This window comes from Podarcis bocagei (assembly GCF_964188305.1).
Source record: "Podarcis bocagei genome assembly, chromosome: 6".
NCBI classification, from domain to species: domain Eukaryota; kingdom Metazoa; phylum Chordata; class Lepidosauria; order Squamata; family Lacertidae; genus Podarcis; species Podarcis bocagei.
Window position 1 is genome coordinate 100,242,731 of NC_138130.1, and position 24,268 is coordinate 100,266,998.

The 24,268-nt window shown below is 44.9% G+C and overlaps 1 protein-coding gene across 1 annotated transcript in view; it reads right to left on the reverse strand.

Annotated features, from left to right (window-relative positions):
• Positions 1-24,268, reverse strand: part of UVRAG (UV radiation resistance associated) — an 83,150-nt gene that overhangs the window by 25,501 nt on the left and 33,381 nt on the right. Inside the window, exons 7-12 of the mRNA XM_081197368.1 lie at positions 18,829-18,934; positions 15,311-15,437; positions 14,446-14,530; positions 11,944-12,031; positions 11,205-11,265; positions 8,386-8,551 (exon numbers count right to left, since the gene is read on the reverse strand). Of these exons, the coding sequence (XP_081053494.1) occupies positions 8,386-8,551; positions 11,205-11,265; positions 11,944-12,031; positions 14,446-14,530; positions 15,311-15,437; positions 18,829-18,934 (633 nt within the window). The remainder of the gene's footprint in view (positions 1-8,385; positions 8,552-11,204; positions 11,266-11,943; positions 12,032-14,445; positions 14,531-15,310; positions 15,438-18,828; positions 18,935-24,268) is intronic.

Here is a 24,268-nt window from a genome sequence, read left to right on the forward strand (position 1 = left end):
CGGTGTCTCCTTGCCGCCGCCGCCCCGCCTCTCGCCGCCCGACTCGCCCGCCTCCCTCCAGGCAACATCTCGCGGCACACCAGGCAACATCTCGCGGCACACTAGTGTGCCGCGGAACAGTGGTTGGGAAACACTGCTCTAGACTTCCATCAGCTCCAGCTCACCGCCGGTGAGGGATGATTGTTCATTCTCACCCTAGACTACAGAGTATTTTAGAGCCACTGCTTTAAGTAATTCTAGCTTGAAAACTGGATGTGGAGCCTCCTTTCTGGCCCTCTAGCCCCGAAACTGTTGCACCACAGCCAAAAACATGCTCAATCCACATCTATCTATAACAAGTCAACTTAGTTGTGGGTCATTAATCACATATCAGCATATTGCCCAGGCATGCAGTCTGCAACTAGGTGGCCAGCTTGAATGGCAAAGGCAAAGCAATCCTTTTGACTTCCTCTAAAAATAGTGCCTTCCACTCAAATTTTAAAACTGTTCTTCATAAGATGTCGTAGTATTCGTAAGCTGCAGCACTAGTTAATACCCCTGCAGCAAAAGGGAGCCAGCCCTCAACTCTAAACGAGAAGCCAACAGTTCAGGAATACTCACTAGCACACGCTTGAATTATACCAATTAGAGTGGTCGAATTCTGGGGCCTCGGCCAATTGACCTAATTACCCATGCAGCTTAGGAAGGCCTGGGCTCATTTCAAGTCTACAAGAGACCGGATATAGTTGAAATACCTAATCCCTGAAAGGTCACGAGGGTTAAAACTACTTAAGTACGAAATTTGGTCTCACTCGAAAATTGCTATAATTCCTGATTAGTAGTATTGATACTGTGAGTGATTGCTTAGATTATGGAAGAATTTTACAAACTAGGGTTAAGTAGGCCACAGTCACGTTATTTTTGGTTTGATATATTATATGTGCCCTTGAGCATCGTCTGCTGGAGGCGTATTATTTTACACACGCTCCCCCTCCCCCCCCCCGAGATTTCAGAACTACTGAAAGAATACTTCCATTACCATAGCAGAGTTAAAGTGTATTATTATTTTAATACATAATAAAAATATTAAGTAGAAGACTTAGGTTTCCGTAACATTTTCCAGAGCTGACTCAAGTAACTTGAAGCTACTTGTACTCAGAATAAACTCCATCAGCAAGTCCCCTTCTGCTATGGAGATGTGTGGCCTGGTGCTCTCATGAGGCATCAGATCAATGGGTAGTGTTAAGGAAAAAATCTAGGTGTGAGGCTGCTCAGTCACCCAGCTGGTCGGGCAGAGCCCACGGGTCCCTGTGGAATAAAGGAAGGATTCCAGCCAACCGGAGCAAACAGCTGTAGACCAAAGTTTATTGCGCAACAGGTTCAAAGAGCAAATTTGAACCCCGAGGATGGGGTGACAAAGACTTTTAAAACTTTCCCACCATATCCCAGAATACAGTTCATACAGCATCATTGCTACATCACTGACATGTCACAAAAGGGGAGGGGTTAACCTTGGCAAACATGTCCAGACAAGTCCTTGGTACAAGATTAGCATAAGCAGACATGGCAGGGCAAGACTCAGGTATAAGATTAGCATAGACAAATATGTCTTAAGTACCCACCACCCAAAAGTACAATAGAAGTTCCTTTGCATGTCTGGAGCCTGAGGCGAGTCAGGTGATGAGATTTGGCTTCCTTTGGCTAACAATGAGCCCAGCAATTGTCACCTCTGGGAACTTCCTGGAGTCCTTTTTCAAGGGGAAAATAGCTTTGGAATGGAGGAAACTGGGAAAGGAGATGATTTTATATTATTTTTTAAGCTAGGTAACTTCCCTGAGCTGTCAAGTTGAAAGGATACATTCAGGCATAATATTTGTAATATTTAACTTTAAAGATGTGCCCCCCCGTAACAGTTGGAAAGGAAGTCGGACACATGCGTGTTCACTCACCTAAACCAACACATGCATCTGTTCCTAGATGCAGATCATGGCGCCACACACTGTCTTTCCAAACATGGAAATAAAAATTGGTTCAAAAAAAAATGTAATGTACGAAGCAAACCAGAGAGGTGTCTTGTGAAATAAGTGCTATATGGGTGACAGATACAGAAGGCAGGAATAGTCAAGCTAAGGTTTGCCTCCGCACACAGATGAAACAACGTGAGACTAGAAGATATGGACAGAGATCCTCACAGAAGAAAAAGTTCAGTCCCAGACTGAGAAACACTAGAAAAGAATGAAGAATCACCACAATGCACACCCACCTCTCACACTAGGAAAGGCTTTATGAAGTCTGAAAATAGAACAAGGAGAATTTTAAGTGACTCAAATGTATTTATCCCACATATTACCGTACTGGCCTGAATATAAGCCACACTTTTTCCAAATTCCGACCATGAAAAGTTAAAGCGCGGCTTAAATTCGCAACCTTACAAAAATTGGCTTTGACGATATCGCTATAGGATTTTCTTCTACATTTACGGGTGTGAATGCCTACAGAATTTTAAGGGAGTGGCTTATATTCGGGTATTGTCTTTTTTTCTCTCTCCCCCCCCCCTTGAATTTTAAAGGTATGGCTTATTTGCAGGTACATCTTATATTAGGGCCAATACGGTACACGTTAGTCCACTATAATACTGCCCCTGGGCAATCTATTTGTCATCAGATTATTCCTGGCAGCTTAGATGAGATGTTTTGCATCATAACTGAGGATGGGCAACTCCTCACTCTTTTGGTTGGAAAATAAATCTGATGGACTGGATAGCCACTGGACACCACTCAGTTTGGAGGCCAGAGTGGCAGAGACCTCCTCAGACTGGGAAGTGAATTGGCTGTGACACATGTTCTGTAAAGGAAGCATCCCCTAGAGATTCACAATGCTCCATCTTGTGCCTTCAGAGCCATACCCTCTTGCGTCCCAAGAGAACAGAGTACTACAACCAACAATGCAGATTCTGTTGCGGAGAGAGGATCTTTTGCAATCCCTTGTTTGTGCCACATTGTCGAACTTTAACGCAGGAGGGACTAACTTGTAGTCTTACAGATATGTGGGATAACCAGCCTCATATAACCAACATGCTTAAGTCTAATTAATGCATGAAGGGGTTAATAACACAGAGTAAGCTGTCCTTGCCAAGCATAGCTAGGTCACTCTTCATCAGCATGAGGGGAAGATAATCAAGCCTATTGTTGTACCTCTGCCTATCTGAGAAGCTCAGCAAGTGAAGAGGTTTTGAGATGGTTAGTGCAGCTCATACCACATGGCTCTTATAAGCCGTTCTTGTGTTCCTATACCAATAATTTAGGAACTTTCACCATTATAACTAAGCCAAGTTTTACTGTGTTTTCTGACTGACGCATGGAAAAGCACATGAACCTGACCTTTGAAGAGTTTACAAGTAAACCAGTTTTTAACTTACCAAACAGGTGGTCTTTTTCTATACTAGGGGAAGAGGGAAACTTTAATTGGAACTCTGAAGCACATATTTTAAAAGCCTAACAGCCTATATTTCCACACTTTACTTTGCTGCAGATTTTGTGATTTTACATCTCTGTGGGTTCTCTCACCTAAGAGTCATTGCCCCAAACCTGGATCTTGACATCCAGGGAATTCTCCTTTCATGATACCATTTTTTTCCCCTGGCCAACCAACAAGATGTTGCTAGAATCCAACCCCCATCAGCCTGCACCAGCATGACCAATGGTCACAGGCAATGGAAACATCTGGAGAGTCAAAGTTCAGCTACCCCCATTTTAACCCAATGCCAACATTCTGCATATGCACCAAAATTCCCTTCTAACTCTTTTTTTGTTGTTTAGCCAGTACAAAAACAAAGTAGGTTGTAGACAAGCAGAGACAAAAATTTAGCTGTGGAAAAGACGCCCAATCAACTAGCAGCAGGGGTGTAGTCTTAAGTAAATTTCCTAGAGTTTATGAGGGGCCGTTAACAAGGAAATATAGCAAATATATATATGTGTAAAGTACTTGATGAAAATGACTCCCCCCCCCCCCGAGGCACATAGTGGGCTATGAACATGGAGAGGCTGAGAAATTTATGAAAGAAATTAGCCTTGTAATATTGTATCAACAGACATGCAATATAAAAATGGAAGCCAGGCTTGCAGCTAACTTTATCATGAATTGCCCATTAAGGAATCTTAAACTTCTGCATATGATCTGAGAGGGCTGTACAGCAACCAGTAGCACACAATAATTCATACCACATTTCATCTCTAGAAGTTACAGAGATTTGCAAGCAACAGACCCCCAGTATAGTCTCTCACTAGCTTTATGGCCCAGCCTTGCTAAAGTGCCATCAGAGCTTTCAGCCCAAACATTCTGCTTTAAAGACAGCCACCAAGCTGCCCTCTGGCTGCTCTTGGCCAGAACCATAGCTGTCAACTTACAAATTTGAAATAAGGGACCAGCAGCCTCAAAAATAAGGGATCAGCAGCCAAAATAAGGGATTTTGGCTTAGCTTATACAGAAATCCGCCACTGATGGAGCCAGGCTGCTTTGACTGCGACTGACTGTGTTTTGCAGGGGGTTGGACTAGATGATCCTAAGGGTCTACAACTCCGACCCAAGAAGAGTGGCAGACAAAACTGATGAACGACGTCCAGATGGCAAAACTTACAGGCAGAATTAGAAAGCAGGAAGAGGACCTCTTTAGTAAAGAATGGGGAAAGTTTATAATTTATTTGAAAAGCTATTGTGAAGAGTTACATACATTGGAAGGATTGACAGAAAACTTGCAGTAAAAATTTGAACTATGGATGGACAAATGATTTATAAAAATAGAGTTATGAAAGGGATGCAGAGGGGGAAATCACTACATTAAGATGCTGCACTGGTTGGTGGGTATGCTAAGCAGCACATCGGGGCTGCCGTCGTCCTGGCGCCAGGAGTTCCATCAGCCCTTCCCTGCCCGAGAGAGAGTGAGCTGCGGAGAGGGAGCCACGGCCGCTGAAGTGCCGCCCTTCTGCGTCCCTCCCCATCCCCTCCTCTTCCTCCTCCCTCAGGCTGCCTCCTCAGCCGCCGCCTCCGGCTTCCCCTGGCAGCGCTGTGGAAGTCTCGCAAGAGAGGAGCTGCCTGCCCACCCGCCGCCACCTGTCTCCTCATGACGCACCCGAGGGGGAAAAGGGAGAGCGGAGACGCAGCAGCTCGTGCGCACTCTCTCTCTCGCTCTCTCGCGGCAGAGGACCCCGAGCCGCTGCTTCCCTCCCGAGCCGGGCGAGCATGAAACCCGGGAAATTTAAGGGACATCATCAATAAGGGACAGCAGCGGGAAATGGCTCTGGGATAAGGGAGTTTCCCGGCAAATAAGGGACAGCTATAGCCAGAACCTGGGAGAGTCTGGAAGGTATGTTTTTAACCATGCTGGCCAAGGCACTGTTCAGCCTTTGCCCACCAAACCTGACCCACACCAAGCTTGCTATTCACACTATGACATTCTGCTGCCATGGGTGGATGGTACTCAAGACAAGCATCTGATGAACCTGATCGATTATTTTGATGCCATTTTTATTCCCAACTTTCCATGGTGCAGTAACATCATGCTGCAACACGGGCTGGGCTCGAGATAAACACAAGGTGTCCGGGGTGGCGCAGTGGTCTAAACCACAGAGCCTAGGGCTTGCCGATCGTAAGGTCGGCGGTTCGAATCCCCGCCACGGGGTGAGCTCCCGTTGTTCAGTCCCAGCTCCTGCCAACCTAGCAGTTCGAAAGCATGTCAAAGTGCAAGTAGATAAATAGGTACCGCTCTGGGGGGAAGGTAAACGGCGTTTCCGTGCACTGCTGGCTCGCCAGAAGCGGCTTAGTCATGCTGGCCACATGACCCGGAAGCTGTACGCCGGTTCCCTTGGCCTATAGAGCGAGATGAGCGCCGCAACCCCAGAGTCGGCCACGACTGGACTTAATGGTCAGGGGTCCCTTTACCTTTATCTTAGTCATCACAGTATGCTGCTCAGCTAAGAACTCGGGTTAGTAACATTTAACAGGGCAGGTAGCAACTTTTCCACATCAAGTGCATTGCATTTCTCCACTCGTTTCAGACCATCAAGATCTACCCTAATGAGACATATGGTTAATCACTCTGGGATACGGGGTTCTGGTCTGGGTAGGCCTTCGGTCTGAACCAGAAAGGCTCTTAGGCTCTTAAAACAGGGATAGTCAATGTGATGCCCTCCAGATCTTGTTGAACTCCAACTCCCATCAGACTCAGCCTTCAAGGTCAATGGTCACGGATGATGGGAGTTTCAGTCCAAAAACACCAGGAGGGCTACTCTATCTTAAAACAAGAGTAGCATAGAGCAGTGCCTCCTCACTCCGAAGATTCCCTCTTGGAAAACTCAGTGCATGCATTTCTCCCAAACTCCAGGATTACCCTATTAAAAGGTAAAGGTAAAGGACCCCTTGACGGTTAAGTCCAGTCAAAGGCGACTATGGGGTTGCGGAGCTCATCTCGCTTTCAGGCTGAGGGAGCCGGCGTTTGTCCACAGACAGCTTTCCAGGTCATGTGGCCAGCAGGACTAAACCGATTCTGGTGCAACAGAACACTGTGACGGAAGTTAGAGCGCACGGAAACGCAGTTTACCTTCCCACCGCAGTGGTACCTATTTATCTAATCGCACTGGTGTGCTTTCAAACTGCTAGGTTGGCAGGAGCTGGGACACAGCAATGGGAGCTCATCCCATTGTGGGGATTCGAATCGCCAACCTTCTGATCAGCAAGCCCAAGAGGCTCAGTGGTTTAGACCACAGCGCCACCCACGTCCCTTATCACCCTATTAAGGTGTTTCCCACTAGGAAAGTTGACTGGTAACCCTAGGAATTTTGCCTTCTTCTGTGGCGTGTATTTGTTTTCTCTGATGCACCTCCATTCCATTGGAGGCGAGAGGAAGGCGGGTGATCCCAGTGGACGGGGTGTAAGTTGTGAGGAAAGAATGACCTTGCCTTGGCTCACACGCTTGACTTTAGCCTTCACTATAAATATGTGGTTAAAGGGGAAATCCAACAATTCTAAGGGAAAAAATATTTAGCATGACTGCCAATAAGCAGCAAAATGATACTTGCTCTGCTCAACAGTACACAAAGCACTTTAACGAAGGGTGAGGCAATCCTGCAAATCAGCCTGGTGGTGGTGAGTGCTATTTTATGAAAATTAAGCATTTTGCTAAAAGCACACTAAAAACACTTTTGCTCTTTATAGTCCTGCATCAGTGATTTATGAAACACAAGTAGAAGTGACTGAAACCTTTCTAGAAAGGTTATTGGAAGTGACTTTTTCTAAAATCATCTGCACCACCCCACCCTGTGCCTTCATATCCTTTCTCGACAGCACACACAACCTCTGATCTTACGCTCTCCTGCAGAAAGCTCACTCTAGAGCAGTTTGAATGTTTGCAAACATTCCAAAAGGCAGAAAATAGGTTGAACCTCGGGTCCACACACAATCTGGCCATTTTAAACATGGGATTTAAAGTATTTTAGAGACTGCAATTGCATTCAATTATATTATTATATAATAAACATAATGTAATATAATAAACAATTTTATTGATTCATTATTTGTGTTCAATAGATTTTAAAAGGCTGTTTAAAGGACCCCTGACAGTTAAGTCCAGTCACTGACGACTCTGGGGTTGCGGCACTCAACTTGCTTTACAGGTCGAGGGAGCCGGCATTTGTCCGCAGACAGTTTTTCTGGGTCATGTGGCCAGCATGACTAAGCTGCTTCTGGTGAAACCAGAGCAGCACATGGAAACTCCGTTTACCTTCCCGCCAGAGCAGTACCTATTTATCTACTTGCATTTTTGACGTGCTTTCGAACTACTAGGTTGGCAGGAGCTGGGACTGAGAAATGGGAGCTCACTCCGTCGCGGGGATTCGAACCACCAGCCTTCTGATCAGCAAGCCCAAGAGGCTCAGTGGTTTAGACCACAGCGCCACCCGTTTGGCAAATAGTTAATATCACATTTGTAACCCTGTTCTTCCTCTGAGAATCCCTTGGCAGCATACCTGGGACTATCATGTTGTGTCCTCATGAGAGCATTGGGAATGGAACGGAACCCAGAATCTGTCCAGTCCAAGGACAACAGAAACATTCTTCACACTTGAGCACGCTGGAGAAAGCCAGCTTAGAGGTTACTTGCATGCGCTCTAAGTGGCTCAAATGTTGAAGAGAAAATGTATGTAAGGAAACACTGTTTGAAACAGCCAGCTCTGCCAGGTCTGGGTGCTAATGTTATTTGGTCCCAACATCTCACCAGAGAACAAAGCAAGGTGTCAGCCACAATTTTGGAAGGATTTTATGAAGTGCATCAGGTCGTGTGTGAAAAATAAGTTACTCTGACCAAGATCTGACAGCCCCCACCACAAAAACAAAACAAAAATAAAATACACTTACTCTCTCTCTTTCTCGGTCAGTTTATCGTTAATATTATCTTTGATTGCAGACCTGGAGCCCTTGTGAATTATTGGATACCTGAGTGGCACTTGCAGGAAGAAGGAAATCATGGAGACCAGATGAGCAGTGTAGCCCAAAGCGACAGCATTGCTGCCATCATCCTTTGCTGTAAAGGAGAGCAAGCACACAGTTCAGAGTCACTTCACTCTATTGAGGTCCAAACGGTGGCTCATTGCCATGCTTTGAGCTGTCTATTTCTTACTGCACAAAGCTCTTCAACTCTGCTGTGGGTTTTTTTAACTGGGGCACAGCAAATTAACACTGCAGGGGAAAAAATGAGCTGATAGACATGGGGCCAGACTGGATGATCCTTGGGGATTCCTTCCAATTCAATGATTCTATGGAGGGGTCAGCCCTATGGAGGGTTGCGTTGTTTCCCGGACCCTCCTAGCCACCTCTTGCCAAGGATGATCACAGCCAACCTCTTCTGATACCATATTTTCCGACACATCTAATAATAATAATAATTTATTTATACCCCGCCCTCCCCGGCCAGAGCCGGGCTCAGGGAGGCTAACACCAGTAAAATTACAGTAAAAACACAATGGGGGGGGACGCAATTTAAAATACAGGTTAAAATGCAATTTAAAATGCAGCCCCATTTTAAAAGTAGCCCATAGATCAAAACCTTAAGGGGAGGGAAACAGAAGGGTCAGACTGAGTCCAAACCAAAGGCCAGGCAGCTCTGTCTTGCAGGTCCTGCGGAAAGATGTCAAGTCCCGCAGGGCTCTAGTCTCTTGTGACAGAGCGTTCCACCAAGTCGGGGCCAGTACTGAAAAGGCCCTGGCCCTAGTTGAGACCAATCTAACCACCTTGCGGCTCGGGACCTCCAAAGTGTTGTCATTTGTGGACCTTAAAGTCCTCCGCGGGGCATACCAGGAGAGGCAGTTCCGTAGGTACAGTGGTACCTCGCAAGACAAATGCCTCGCAAGACAAAAGGTTTTTCCGTTTTCGATTTGCCTCGCAAGACGAATTTCCCTATGGGCTTGTTTCGCAAGACGAAAACGTCTCGCGACTTTGTTTCCTTTGTCTAAAAACAAAGACATGTTTTGTTTATAAAGTTAATTTATTTTCCCTTCAATTTTTGAACTGCTCTTTACAGTATGTGTGACTTTAAAGAGCAGTTAATAAACTGTTGTTGTACCAAATTTGGCTTTGTTTGGACTTTTTTTGACCATAGGAACGCATTAATTGATTTTCAATGCATTCCTATGGGATTTCGTGATTCGCAAGACGAAAAATTCGCTAGACGACAAAACTTGCGGAACGAATTAATTTCGTCTTGCGGGGCACCACTGTACATGGGTCCTATGCCGCATCTGTCACCAAGTGGAAGTTTCCCCCACTTCCAGTCTAAGCGATTCTTCCCCACCAGCTCAAAGCCCTCACTCTCACCTTAACCCATACATCCAAACTCCTCTGGGGGAGAGGGGAGACTACCTCCTTCAGCCCACACTTCAGAATCCACCTTTCCTCAGAGAATATCTCCTCCTCTCCCACTCCTTCCCATTAGGGCACATGAGCTAACTATCCTGGCTCACAGATGTTCTCATCTCCCATGCATTTGGTTTTTAAAAAGAAAAAATATTCTGCTTTCCCATTTTTTTAGGCTTTCTGAGAATCAGTCACACCCGGCTTCCATGAACTCATGCCAAGCTTTTGGTAAGCAGAGACAAGACATCCAAACTCAGGGGGGTGGGGTGGAGAGATTGCTCCCTTTATATAAAACGGGGAAGGGGAAAACATGTATTTCATTACAGCAAACTATTTCGGTGTCACGAATTAACCCCATCTTCTCCTGCCTGAATTTAAATTTCCACAACCTGTCTGGCGTTAAACTTCCAGGAAATCAGAGGAAAGGCACTCTTTCAATGCAACCTGCCAATTTCGTTTCACCACATTCAATTTTCAGCTATGCCGTGGGGGCGGCTCACCTAATTCTATGTGACAAGTTTGCTGAGAACTGTAATCACTTCACGGGCACTAGCAAACTGTGACAACCTAAAAAATGGGCTGTTAAAAAGTTCTCGACACAAGGGGAGCCGTTGGACAGGACTGTAATAGAGCAAGGAATAGTATTTATTTACGAAGATTTTAAATTGGTGCATAAGATATCCCGTTTAGACAGCTACATCTGGGTGCATATTAGCATTTAACCTTTATTAAGGTCAGAAAAGAGCCACGTCACACGAAACCTTGGGAAGGCAAACTAAGGCCCGGGGGCCGGATCCAGCCCAATCACCTTCTCAATCCAGCCCGTGGACGGTCCAGGAACCAGCGTGTTTTTACAGGAGTAGAATGTGTGCTTTTATTTAAAATGCATCTCTGGGTTATTTGTGCGGCATAGGAATCTGTTCATTTTTTTCCCTTCCAAAATATAGTCTGGCCGCCTGCTGAAAAAGTTTGCAGACCCCTGATCTAAACTGATGCTCAATCCATACTGTGGAAAAGAAAAATGACTTCTATGTGACAAGGGAGAGAAGTTTTAGGAGGAAAATCACTACTATTCTTTCTTTTGCAATGTAATGAAGGTTCATATGGAAATCTGGGCTAGTAAGAAATGCTGCCAAGTAGCAACAATGATGGGCTTGCAAAAATGGGCAAACTACTGCAAGAAATCAAAGTGAGTCACTATTTAAACAATGGAATTCCCCACCCCCACCCCAACTCCAACTGAAATTTGCTGTCTGGGTTTTTCTGCTGGCGTGCCTGCACAGGGCAATTAGGTATCAAAAGCAAGCAGGTAAATAGCCAATTACCTTGAAAGTCTTCAGAATTGGGCAACTTGACTCCACAAATAAAATAATCCTTTTGATCATTCTGTGGATTTAATAGCAGAAAGTGAGGTTGGAAGGCTGCCCGTGCGAGAATAAAAAACCCGAATTGTAAACAACAGTATCAAAATCTGAGCATGTAATGGAAGCAGGCAGGTCTTCGAATATGTGCCATGAACGTTTAGTGGGAAAGCTAGTCAGAAGAAATCAAAAGCCACGTTTCACTTTAGCATTCCTGATTTGACAGCAGCCTGCACCGCTCTGCGCTTTGCTTGCTGCCTTCATTACTTATATCGATGGCCCCATAAACACGCTCCTGGCCTAAAGGTATTCTTTGCTTCTGAGAACTGAAGGTGGGCCTATAGGAGAATCCTAGTGCAGAATATTTTAAGGGACCTAACCTATGTCCCCAGAGTCACTCAACAGGGGGTGATTGCTACATCGTGACATACCCTTAACAGAGGGATCATTGATCTCAGGCTCCTCAGTACGTCTGCTTCAGCTGGCAGCAGTTCCTCAGTGCATTGAGCACAGTTCTTTTCCAGCCCTGTGATCAAAGTTCTTTTTATCTGGAGATGGTGGAGCCTTGCACATGCTATGGGTAGGGGCCTATCTGTAGGAGACTACAATATCTCTGGTTTGACATGCCGACGGTTCCACAAATGAATGTGGTATCCCGACTACAGCTTCTGATATTGGCGTTACTGGAGAATGTGATACTCACCAGATCAATAGGGTAAATATAGGAAAGCTCTGAAAGTAATTGCCTGCATCTGATGGTCAGCTGTGCATTGGTCTTCAAGAATTGCTCTCTGATGAAAAAGACAAAAATTGAATGAATGCCTGAAGGGTCAACACACATTATTCCCAATGCCCCATAAAATAGTAGTTTTAATTATGTTTAACATTCACAGTACTGCCAGATTATAGTGCAATATATGCATGACTAAAAAGGAGAGCGACCTTTAATAAAAGTGTAAGATACATTGGCACAATTAAGAGAAAAATGACCGGTGTTTGTTTCAGCAACTCCTCCAGCCGAAATGATATCCCCTTCCTTTGTATCTGCTTTCTCCTAGACAAGTGCAGGCAGAGGAACTAATTGCTGCTGAAAGCTCACACAACCAGGGGTGGGGTGGGGTTTCTTTTGCTGAGTGAGTGAGCTTGCAGCAGTGTCATCCATTGGGACCAGAGAATCATCTTAAGGCCATGAGACCTGGTGAGATCTCTGACTTAACAGGTTTGAGGACAGCAAACACATTGACTCTTTGCAAGTTTTCTCCAGGGAGCGGACTCACAGACAGAACTACAGAATCCAGAGAGGATTCCTGGTCAGTGTTAGCAACAACTGCTAGGTCCCTCTGTCAGTCATGAGAACTCGTCAGCAAGACACTTCTGTGTGTTTGTGTGTATGCACAAGACACATACCGAATTTTTTGCTCTATAAGACGCACATTTTCCCCTCCAAAAATTAAGGGGAAATGTGTGTGCGTCTTATGGCGCAAATGCAGGCTCCTTGGCTTCAGCGATAGCAACACAAAGCCTCTGAAGCACAGTGGGAGCGCTCCTGCCGTGCTCCGGAAGCTTCACGTTGCTTTCGCTGAAACCTGGAGAGCAAGAGGGGTTGGTGCGCACCGACCCCTTTCGCTCTCCAGGCTTTAAGGATAGCCGCCTGAAGCCTCTGGAGCGCGGAGGGAGCTCCCGCTGCACTCCGGAGGCTTTGGGTTCCTTTCGCTGAAGCCTGGAGACTCTCCTGGCTTCCGCGAAAGGAACCCAAAGCCTCCGGAGTGCAGTGGGAACACCCGCCAAGCTCCGGAGGCTTCGGGTTCCTTTCGCTGAAGGCTATGTGCCCCTTCAGCTAAGGCGCTGCGCCCCTTCAGCTAAGCGGGAGGAGAAATGGAAGGGGCTCCGTTTCTCCTGCCGCTTCGCTGAAGGGGCGCTACGCAGAGAGGGGGAGAAATTTTTTTCTTGTTCTCCGCCTCCAAAACAAGGTGCGTCCTATGGTCGGGTGCGTCCTAAAGAGCGAAAAATACAGTACATGGGCAAAGAAGAATTAGTGAATCTATCAGCTCATTTGCTTCACCTTCTCCAATCACCATTCCAACTACCGAATCTGCAAAATATCCAGTCTTTGGCCCCACAGCTCCCAATATGTAGTGTCATAACCAACAAGTACAAACTGAACAGGGTAATTTTCAACCCGGGATTCATGGGTACAGGTGTGGATTGACCATGGACAGCTCCTCAGGTGTGGGGACTTATTACTGCACTCCATCCTTTGAGACTTATCGAATCTGCGGAATTCCTGAATTCTCTGGGATAATGCTCCAGTTAGCGTGAAGAAAGTGGCGGTGCTGTTATGGAAGCATTCCTCAGGTATGTCAATCATGACACCTGCCTGCTCTCAATGGGGGAGTATTCCCCATGAAAGAGAAAGGACATTCCAAGTTATTACTGGAGGGCCAAAGAGCCTCCATGGCAAGGAATGTCTATGCCTAGCTACAATCGGTTCACTGCTGGTACTGGTGTGCATGGGACCCAATACTTGTGAAGAGCTGCTTTTCCAGTACCTTGCAAACCAAAATTTCCTATCGGGGGAGAGACCACACTTGCTGAAGTGGCCAGAAGGATGGTGACAAGAAACAGGGCATTCTCTGTGGTGGTGCCCCTTCCAGGAGAAGTCAGACAGTCCCCAAGACTTGCCATATTCTGGCAGAATGTTAAACCCTTTTTATTAGCCCAGGCCTTTGAGAGCTGGTTTTGCTGCTGCTATTTGCAGTGAAGGTACTAGCAGATGTTTTTTTAAATGCTATTTTCAGTGATGTTTGAACTCTTATTGTGTACAGTGGTACCTCGGGTTACATACGATTCAGGTTACATACGCTTCAGGTTGCACACTCTGCTAACCCAGAAATAGTACTTCGGGTTAAGAACTTTGCTTCAGGAAAAGAACAGAAATCGGGCTCCAGCGGCGCAGCAGCAGGAGGAGGAGGCCCCATTAGCTAAAGTGGTGCTTCAGGTTAAGAACAGTTTCAGGTTAAGAACGGACCTCCGGAACGAATTAAGTACTGAACCTGAGGTACCACTGTATAGCATTTTTATGTTGTTGGCTCCCTTTTGGATGGAAGAGCAGGATATAAATCTGACAAACGAAAGATAAGGTCAGCATTTCACTACTACTACAACCAATCCAACTACTACAACCAAAAAGACAAACTCCTTTTACCTCTTAGCAGTGCATTCTTTTCTCAACTCTTGCAAGGGTTCTTTGTCCAGTCGGAGCTTCTGATATTCTTCCTCAAACGCATTTCCTACCAGGGACATTTTTGGAAGAAAGTATCTGATTGTTTTGTGTGTGTGTTTCAGCACTAAATACTGGCAACAATCGCAACACTATTTTTGGAGTATTTACAAAAAAAGCAATACTATGAAATATGGTTTTAAGGAATGCCTCTTGTTGCCAAACACCTTAGAACCATCTCTATTACCACAAGTGTGAACCCATCTTTTGGAGAACACCTAAATGCATCACTAAGGAGCTGAACCCAGGACACTATGCAAGCTTTTTGCTAGTTGCTGTGCTCTCTCCTGAAGACAGGAGTGCCTGGCGTACTCTGGTCCATGGGGTCACGAAGAGTTGGACACGACTAAACGACTAAACAACAACAGTGCTCTCTCCTAATTGCACCATTGGTGTGCTCTTGGATTTCTTCCTTCTTCAGAGCTCATAAATCAACAGAAGACCTCACAGCTACCTTAAGACAACTGGTTGGAAAGACTTACAGCTCTAAAACGAAGAACTGCGTCACAACGGCAGTTTGCCAAAGGGGGGACCCACTGACCTGCCCTCCCTGGGCTACAGAACCACCACTGCAGATGGATATCAAGTGAGCAAACAAGAGATCAATGGGGTCCCGCCTCATCCTACAAAGCTGCTTCTTAATAGGAATAACCCATTGCTCAGCTACAGATCAAGCTCCTCTGATGGCTCATCCTTCTTTGATCACCTACTTTTCATGGGAAGGCAACTGCTAAATTGTACGTGCAGTACAGAGTTATAATAAATAACTGAAATGTAAATTCACACTTACCTCTGTCAAATAGCGCACTTTGTTCCTTATGTAGCAAGGCAACCTCTCGGCCCAGGGCTTTCTTCTGCCTTTCTAGCTCATTCCGAAGCACCAAAATCTTCAACTGTAAACACTCACTCTCTTTTTTCTATTAAACAAATTAATAAGAGGGCTGCTCAGCAAATATGTTGACACAGAGGCTGGGTGGCCATCTGTCATGTATGATCTAGATGAGATTCCTGCATCCTTCTCCTCCTGTGATGAGGCTGCATTTTAATTATTTTAATGTTGTATTTTAATCTTGCTTTTAAGTTGTATTCATTCAACCTGTTTTTATTATTGGTTGTTAGCTGCCCTGAGCCCGGCCTTGGCTGGGGAGGGCAGGGTATAAATAAATTTTTTTATTATTATTTATTATTATTGCAGGGGGTTGAAACAGATGACCGTCGGGGTCCCTTCCAACTCTACAATTCTAGGATTCTGGTTTGACTATTGCACTGAACACAACATGATAGGCTCAGAAAAGCTTGAGGATTGAGAGAGCCATTTGTAAAGAGGCCAGAGCAAATTCTTGAGAGGCTCTCTTGAAAGCACCCATGCAAAGCCAAAGTCACCCAACTTGGACTACAAGATGTCAAGGCTTGGGAGCAGCAGAGCCTCCTGCAATGCAATAGCTATCAAGGCTTGTAATAATCTCACGACAGAAGGACACTGGGATCATAAAGCCTGTCTAGCTCCTCAATGATGTCATTGTCCAGTACAGGCATCCCCAATCTTCGGCCCTCCAGATGTTTTGGACTACAATTCCCATCATCCCTGACCACTGGTCCTGTTAGCTAGGGATCATGGGAGTTGTAGGCCAAAACATCTGGAGGGCCGCAGGTTGGGGGTGCCTGGTCCAGTAGATAATAATAAAATAATAATAATAAAAATAAACAACCTCCTTTTCATTCATACAGACCATAGTGAGCCGAATTATTTTCTTATCTGCTGCCATGCCTTTTTAACCTGAATTAAACATTAATTTAATTTAAGTTAATTTAATTAGATTAGATTAGCTTCAACCAGAGCCAGGGCCTTTTCAACACTGGCTCCGGTCTGGTGGAACGCTCTGTCTCATGAGACCAGGGCCCTGCGAGATCTGATTTCTTTCCGCAGGGCCTGTAAGACAGAGTTGTTCCACCTGGCCTTTGGCTTGGAATCAGTTTGATTCCCTCCCCCTCTTTCTTTTTCCTTTCTCCTCCTGTGAAGAGGCTGCATCCTAATGTTTTAATGTTGTATTTTAATCTTGTTTTTTAAATTGTATTTTAATCAACTTGTTTTTATTACTGGTTGTTAGCCGCCCTGAGCCCAGTCTTGGCTGGGGAGGGCGGGGTATAAATAAAATTTATTATTATTATTATTATTATTATTATTATTATTAAGATTACAACTTAATGTGATTTTAACTGGGCATTGTCATTTGACTGTTACAATATTGCTGTTTTAATTATTTTATTGTACGCCGCCCTGGGCATCCCACATGGAAAGGCAGGAAGACAAGTTGAAAAATAAATAAATGCAGTCACTGAAAGGGCTGCACTGGGAGCCTCAGGGGGTTAAGAAAATCCCAGGGCTCCCCAACTGAGAACTCAATGCACAACCTGCTAAAGCTGCTGCACACGCACACCTGCAATTTGGGCACTCCCGCCGAGCCGTCTTCATTAATGACAAAACTCTAGGCAAAGTCTGAGATCTCTGCCTCTTGCCGCATTTTGCAACCTCTGCAACTACATTTTCTCCCAGTGCAGCCTGAGCAAAGTATGAGGCCTTTGCAGTCCACAAATCTCTTCAGAGATTAAGCTATCGATATCCTTTCCCTCCCTGCTTGTACAAAGGCAGAATGCCTGACGTGTTCCCATTCCAAGCAGCTCGCAAGCCAACATAAAGATGACAGGCTTCACTTTACCTTGGGGACCGAAGCGAACATGGAGAAGAGTTATTTAAAGTGATAAGGAAATGTGGCTTTTGTTATGTTATTTGTAGATTTGATTTATGGGCTTATTGTGAATATGCATCTATGCTCTGTTCCCAACTTGCACGTAAACCCAGTGGAGAAGGCTTGATTGCCTCAACACAAGGCACTGGGGCTGAAGGAAGAAAATTAGTTCAGTGCTGAAAGAGGCACACAACGGTACAGTAAGCCTCTGGCTAGAGAGATAGCGGAACTCCCCATGTTCCTCATCATTTAAAGCCAGCTTTATGAAGGACTTCAATTTTCCATTATGTGTCAAGCCTTTCAGACTCGTTGGAGAACCTCACTGAAATAAAATGCAGGACTCCCCAATCCGAACCAAGCATAACATCATGAAGAGAATGGGATACAAGCAGATTGGCTTCTTAAAATTGATACGAGGCACCAGGTGCCTGCCAGGCTGTGCCAATATAAATTTCCAAATTAAGTCACTAGCTATACTGGTCCCCATCCTAGACCATGCTGAGCCCTTTGACATTAGTCGGCGCCAACAGATTGCTTTGTTCCAAATTCTTCTTTTAAAAACAAAACAAAAAACTGAGCCTAAGTTGACAATTAAAATGTTTGTCACTGTGCCCAAGAAGTCATTACATGCATTTTGCTCATCCTCAAAAGCTTGGAGTGTCAGCAAACTCAGCTATTACACTCGGCCCAAACAATTACAAGGTTCACCACACTTTCCACTGGTAGCTCATTAATCCCAATCTGTAAGAGTTTGTTTTTCCTGGCAGCCACTTTTTGCTCATGGCCACAGAGCCAGCGTTGATGCTTTACAACTGCAGAGCATTAGGAGGCCTATTAATTTGGTTTTCCCCTCTCAGCAATTTAGGCTTAATCCAATACATCAAGACGTTGGGACTTTCCAGACAAATATTTCCATTTAATAATAAAAAGGGGGTTGAGTTACATGCAAGAGTGACAGTGCTTGAGAAAGTCCATACATCTGTAGTTATTACATGAAGACATCAAGCGATTTCTCCTGCACATGAAAAACTCGTCGCTGCAGATCAAATCACGCCTAACTATCAGGGAAGAGGTTGTCTGCACAAAGTGTGAGAAAACTGGTTGAGCATCTCTGTACTCCGCAGACTAGGATTCCCCAAACCTTTTACTGTTTGCATTTCCTCACTTTTGTAAATATATTCCTGAATTTCATTGGTTACAGGTTTGTAACTTTGTGTGTTTGCCCCCACTCAAGCCAGGCATCTCAAATTCCATTATATTCGGGTCTCCTAAGTGATAATCAAGACTTAAATACAGAAATAAATAAATGGTTGGCTTCAAATTGCGAATAAGGGACATAGGATGACCAGCAGTGGGGTTCTATCCACCAGATCAGTCTTACATAAGCTGAGACCTAGGCAGAGAAAGGGCCTGCGCCGAAATTCCCCTAACAACTGCTCACACCTCTCTAACAAGGTACTCCCTTCAGATTTTGAAAGCACTCCAATTATATGAACCCATCAATGTTTTACTCAGGGCATTTGCTATAATTGAGAGAAGCAAATACATCCCGGAAACCTACCAGCTCCTTGCTTGTCGACGTAAGCCTCAGTTTCTCTTCGATCTCCCTTCCTATTTTCTGAACAGTTACCTGAGTCTGTTTAATTGCACACTGGGCCCGGTGGAGCCTGCGAATGAACAAACACACACAGAAGAGTTAAAACAGCCTTTGGAAATGAACTACACTGCATTGAACATGCTGGAAGCTACTTTCTGAACGCTTCTCTCAACTGTCTTTGCTTTAAAACGATGTTGATATTGTATTTTTAAATTGCTGTAACCCTTCCTCCTTTTGGAGAATGGTGGGTGATAAATAGAATATATAACTAACAATAACAATTCCCGCTGGTATCAACAGCACATCAACACAGCAAAGGAATGGGGTGAACTGGGGTTCAAATGAGTCTGTGCTCACTGTACTAAGTTCCTACTTGGAAAATGGGTGTGAATTCACCCACAGGGTTTCAACTCAAGTTTAATGGCCCTCAACCAGCTCATCACTGAACCCAGACCCTGGTCCATGCCCGATTCAGATGTTATGCAGAACTAGAGCTGTGTGTCTTCAGCATGCTGGAGACATTTTGCTCTGAATCCTCTAGTGCAGGCATGGGCAAACTTGGCCCTCCAGATGTTTTGGGACTACAATTCCCATCATCCCTGACCACCGGTCCTGATAGCTAGGGATGATGGGAATTGTAATCCCAAAACAGCTGGAGGGCCAAGTTTGGCCATGCCTGCTCTAATGTGTGCTCCCAATAGCTTCATATGGGGGTTATTGGGCTGTTGTTTTTATTTTGATTATGTATTTTGTGGTTTTATGTTTTTATTTTATTCGGTGAACTGCCCTGAGACCTCCGGGTATAGGGTGGTATATAAATTCAATCAATCAATCAATCAATCAATCAATAATTGAATAGCGCTGAGGACAAAATTGTGCCCAATGGCACATTGTAACACAAATGTCAGGAGGTCAAGGGATTTTCCCGCAATGCTACTCTCTAGAAGTGCCCCTGACACCCATCCCAAAGAGTTGCTCCAGATATGGAAAGCTGGATCCTAAACAGGCAAACAGGCAACACTTCAGATTTCTGCCTCATAAGAACTGAAAGGGGGGGGGGGGAGAGAGAGAGAGAGAGAGAGAGAGAGAGAGAGAGAGAGAGAGAGAGAAAGAGAAAGAAAGAAAGAAAGAAAGAAAGAAAGAAAGAAAGAAAGAAAGAAAGAAAGAAAGAAGGAAGCCACTGGTTTCAATTACAATTTTAAATTGGGGAAAGTTTTAAGCTTGGTCTGCACATGGAAGAGAATGAGGCAGTAGAGCAGGCTTCCTCAAACTTGGCCCTCCAGGTGTTTTTGGCCTACAACTCCCATGATCCCTAGCTAGCAGGACCAGTGGCCAGGGATGATGGGAACTGTAGTCTCAAAACATCTGGAGGGCCAAGTTTGAGGAAGCCTGCAGTAGAGAATGGTCTGCATCACTTCTGGCTGCAGGTGGGAAAAACCATTTTTGAGTGCTCCCTTGCACAGACTCCTTGCAAGGGAAAGGGGAAAACTAAAGCATTATGTACAGTGATAGCACTGTATTAGAACAGAAATAATGAGCAAATATTTGAAGGAGGAAGACAGAAGGAACGTGAAATGTTTTAAATTACAATTTTGATATTGCAATAAAAAAGGTAAAGGACCTCTGACAGTTAAGTCCAGTCGCAGACGACTCTAGGGTTGCAGCGCTCAACTCACTTTCAGGCCGAGGGAGCCAACATTTGTCCGCAGACAGTTTTCCCAGGTCATGTGGCCAGCAGGAATAAGCCACTTCTGGTGCAACGGAACACCGAAACCAGAGCAGTGCACAGAAATGCAGTTTACCTTCCCACCTATTTATCTACTTGCACTTTGACATGCTTTCGAACTGCTAGGTTGCCAGGAGCAGGGACCAAACAACGGGAGCTCACCCCGTCACGGGGATTCGAACCACCGACCTTCTGATCAACGAGCCCAAGAGGCTCAGTGGTTTAGACTTCCCAAAGGGCAGCAGCAACAGTTACCAGAAGTGTTTTAATATGCCGTAAGTTTCAGTCACTCCCCAAACCCAAGCTATTTGATGCAAGGCAGACACTTTCTGCTAGACAGACCTCTCCTGGGGTGACACAACCAGGGAGGGGATTCAAATCTGGGATGCCCAGCCCTGCAGCACTAATTCAAACCTCATTCCTACACTACACAGAAGTGCATGCCCTGCAGTTTAAGAGCACAGAAACAGGTTGAAGTTAGCAGAAGATGATTTATGATACAACGTCTCCCCACTGTTTCCTGAACACATTTGGTCCTTTTAGGAAATGAGTTGTTGATGTTTTTTAAAGACTGATCCAAAAATGTAGCAATTTTGGAAGCATTAGAATTACCTCCACGACTGACATATTTGAGGGCATTTTCCACTGGAGGCCAGTCTGGCAGGTGACCCTGCAGGGCGCTTTTGGCCTTCCCGTGCAGCACAGCTCATTTGCTTGATCCATTGAGGCAGGCTGCTATTTATAATGCAAAAGAGCCCTTGAGCTCTGCAGGGCGCTTCAGAAATCTCATTTCATTTGTCTTCAGCGACCTGGGAGGTGGGTCAATATCATTTCCATTTTACATGTGGGGAACTTACTGAGACAGAGGTTTTGCTCGAGGTAACTCAAATTCACAGCTGAGCTGAAACTTGAACCCAGGTCTCCAAAGTCTGCACCCAAAATTCTATACCCAGGACCACCTTAGCGCCCTCCTTCCCACTTGCCCTTTCCTTGTTGCAGCCTATAAAAAATCCACATGTGAATTGAACATGCCACTTCCTTCAAAAGTACAGCTTAACCATTGTAAAACCTGTTAGTAAATTAAGGGTTGGATTTTGAGCTGGAAAACTGGAGTCCAAACCCCCATTTACGCCCCCAGTATTCACTAGGTGGCATTGGTATGATGCTCTCTCCTATCTGTTAAGGCACAGAGCAAGAGTTGCCAGAAACAGATGAGAGCAGGAAACCATCCACAGCATGTTTTAAAACACTACATAAACATATTCAGCCCCTGTAGACCTTATTTTCTGCAGAATGCCTCAGAATTATCTACACGCCATTCTTGCAGCCCAAAGTAGTCACCCCAAATGCTTTTGCTTTCAATAAGATTTTTAAAAGTCCCTAAAGATCTGCAACTGCAGTTCTAAAGCCAGCCTTCCTTGTATTTAGCTGTCAATCATGACAATATTATTCTCCACATACCTATAAATACTGAGCCCAGCTAGCGTTTTGAAGCCAAGATTTCCTGAAACGTATTTGTGCGCAGAGTAAAGCTGTGCTGCCAGATCCAGCACAGTAATTCCACTTGCAACTTACCCAAGGAGCTCAAGGTCTGACAGCATTACATGCCAAAGAGGAGGACCCTGTACAATTTAGGCCCATCACCCAATGCCTTTGCTCTGCACAGAACTGCAGAAAAGGACTCTATTATACAGTCAGACAGTGACAAAGAAGCTAAGCTGAGTCGAGGTGAAAACAAGCAACAGATAATCAAGAGTCTCTGCTCTTCTTTTCTTCTGGAGAAGTCAACAAGGTCATTATATCTCAAGGGTGTCACGGAAACAGAATTTAAAAGTCTTTGGAAGCACTCGGGTATCCAAGAGCAACCAAGGAAAGCGAGAAGATGGGAGGAAGGAGGGCCCTGAAAAATTTGGAATTCCCTCTTCATGTAAAATAAGGACTACTCTTTCAGGACAACTCCCATATGACTATATCCTGCATAAGGGCAAGATGTTGGAGTGAAATAGTTATCCGCCTACTGCTAATATGTCTGAAAATCAAGCATGCTGCCTGCGTATGTAAGATTGGGCCCGTATGTAAAATTGGGCCCTTCTTCTGGGCTCACCAGGCTGGTGAGCAGCAAAAACAGACCTTCTCAGTGGTGGCCCCATTAGTGATGAACTCCCACAGGAAGTACAGCTGGTTGTATAATGACCCCCACCCCTCAAGAAGGGATTGTTAGTCCTTTCCTTGCATTTTATTCAAACAATTTTAAGAATAAAGTGTACAAAAAAAATAGGATACTCCCCAAACCTTAGTTTTAGTTTGTAGAGTGCTTTACCAGAAACTACTACACATCTCAAACGCCAAATGAACAGATACTTGTAAAGATGCAGAAAACAGGTGCAGTTTGAATCAAAACATCTGGGTTTTCTGTGGTAGGTGCAACTGAAGAGGCCAGCCGGTGGTCATCTGGCCATATCAGACTTGTGTACATTTACCCAATTTTTTGTAAAAACACTCGCATCCTGTCGTGTTTGGCAAAATTTTCATAGGGCCTGCCAATATGTTTCCAACAGGAAGACTAAAAATAAAATGCCTCATTCCAGATGCAGCTAATTAGCTGCTTTGCAGGCAGAGACCCATAATATAGAAAAGAATGTTAAACATGATGCCCAGAAATATCAGGCTCTCTTGTTGCCCAAATCAATTTTGTTTATCTGAAAGATTTTGATCGAGATTTTTCAGTATCCACAAGGCAACCAATTTCTATAGGACATGTTTCAAGTCTTTGGGTTCTCATGGCTTCCACTGTTGCAGATTATCCCAAGCAAAATTAGATTATGGATCACGCACTGCAATCATTGAAACTAACACTAGAGATTCATACGCGCGCACATTTCATCTGGCTGATTAAATGAAGTCAAAGCCGAACTTTAAAGCCCTCGCCCCATGCGTGCGCCGCCTTTCTCCCAAAGAATAAGCTGAAGGTGTCCAGGGTCATCCCGTTCCATCTGCATGACAACCTTGCAAAGCAAATCATCCTGATGGATTCTGACTCGTCCAAGACCACCAGTGAACCTCGTGGCTTACAAGACCTCTGCCTCATCTTGGAGCTGCTTTGGACACGATGAAGTCCTGCCAGCTAAAAGTACTGGTGCGCTGCGTCCAGCTGGCAGCACTTCTCTGTGTCCGGAGTGGCCAATCGTTTATACCTTTACAGGGGTCAGCAAACTTTTTCAGCAGGGGGGTGGTCCACTGTCCCTCAGACCTTCTTGGGGCGGTGGACTATATTTTTTGTGGGGGAAAGAATGAATTCCTATGCCCTACAAATAACCCAGAGATGCATTTTAAATAAAAGCACACATTCTACTCATGTGAAAACACCAGGAGGGCCCCACAAATAACCCAGAGATGCATTTTAAATACAGTGGTACCTCGTGTTAAGTACTTAATTCGTTCCAGAGTTCTGTTCTTAACCTGAAACTGTTCTTAACCTGAAGCACCACTTTAGTTAATGGGGCCTCTTGATGCTGCTGCGCCACCAGAGCACAATTTCTGTTCTCATCCTGAAGCAAAGTTCTTAACCTGAAGCACTATTTCTGGGTTAGCGGAGTCTATAACCTGAAGCGTATGTAACCTGAAGCTTCTGTAACCTGAGGTACCACTGTAAAATGACACATTCTACTCATGTAAAAA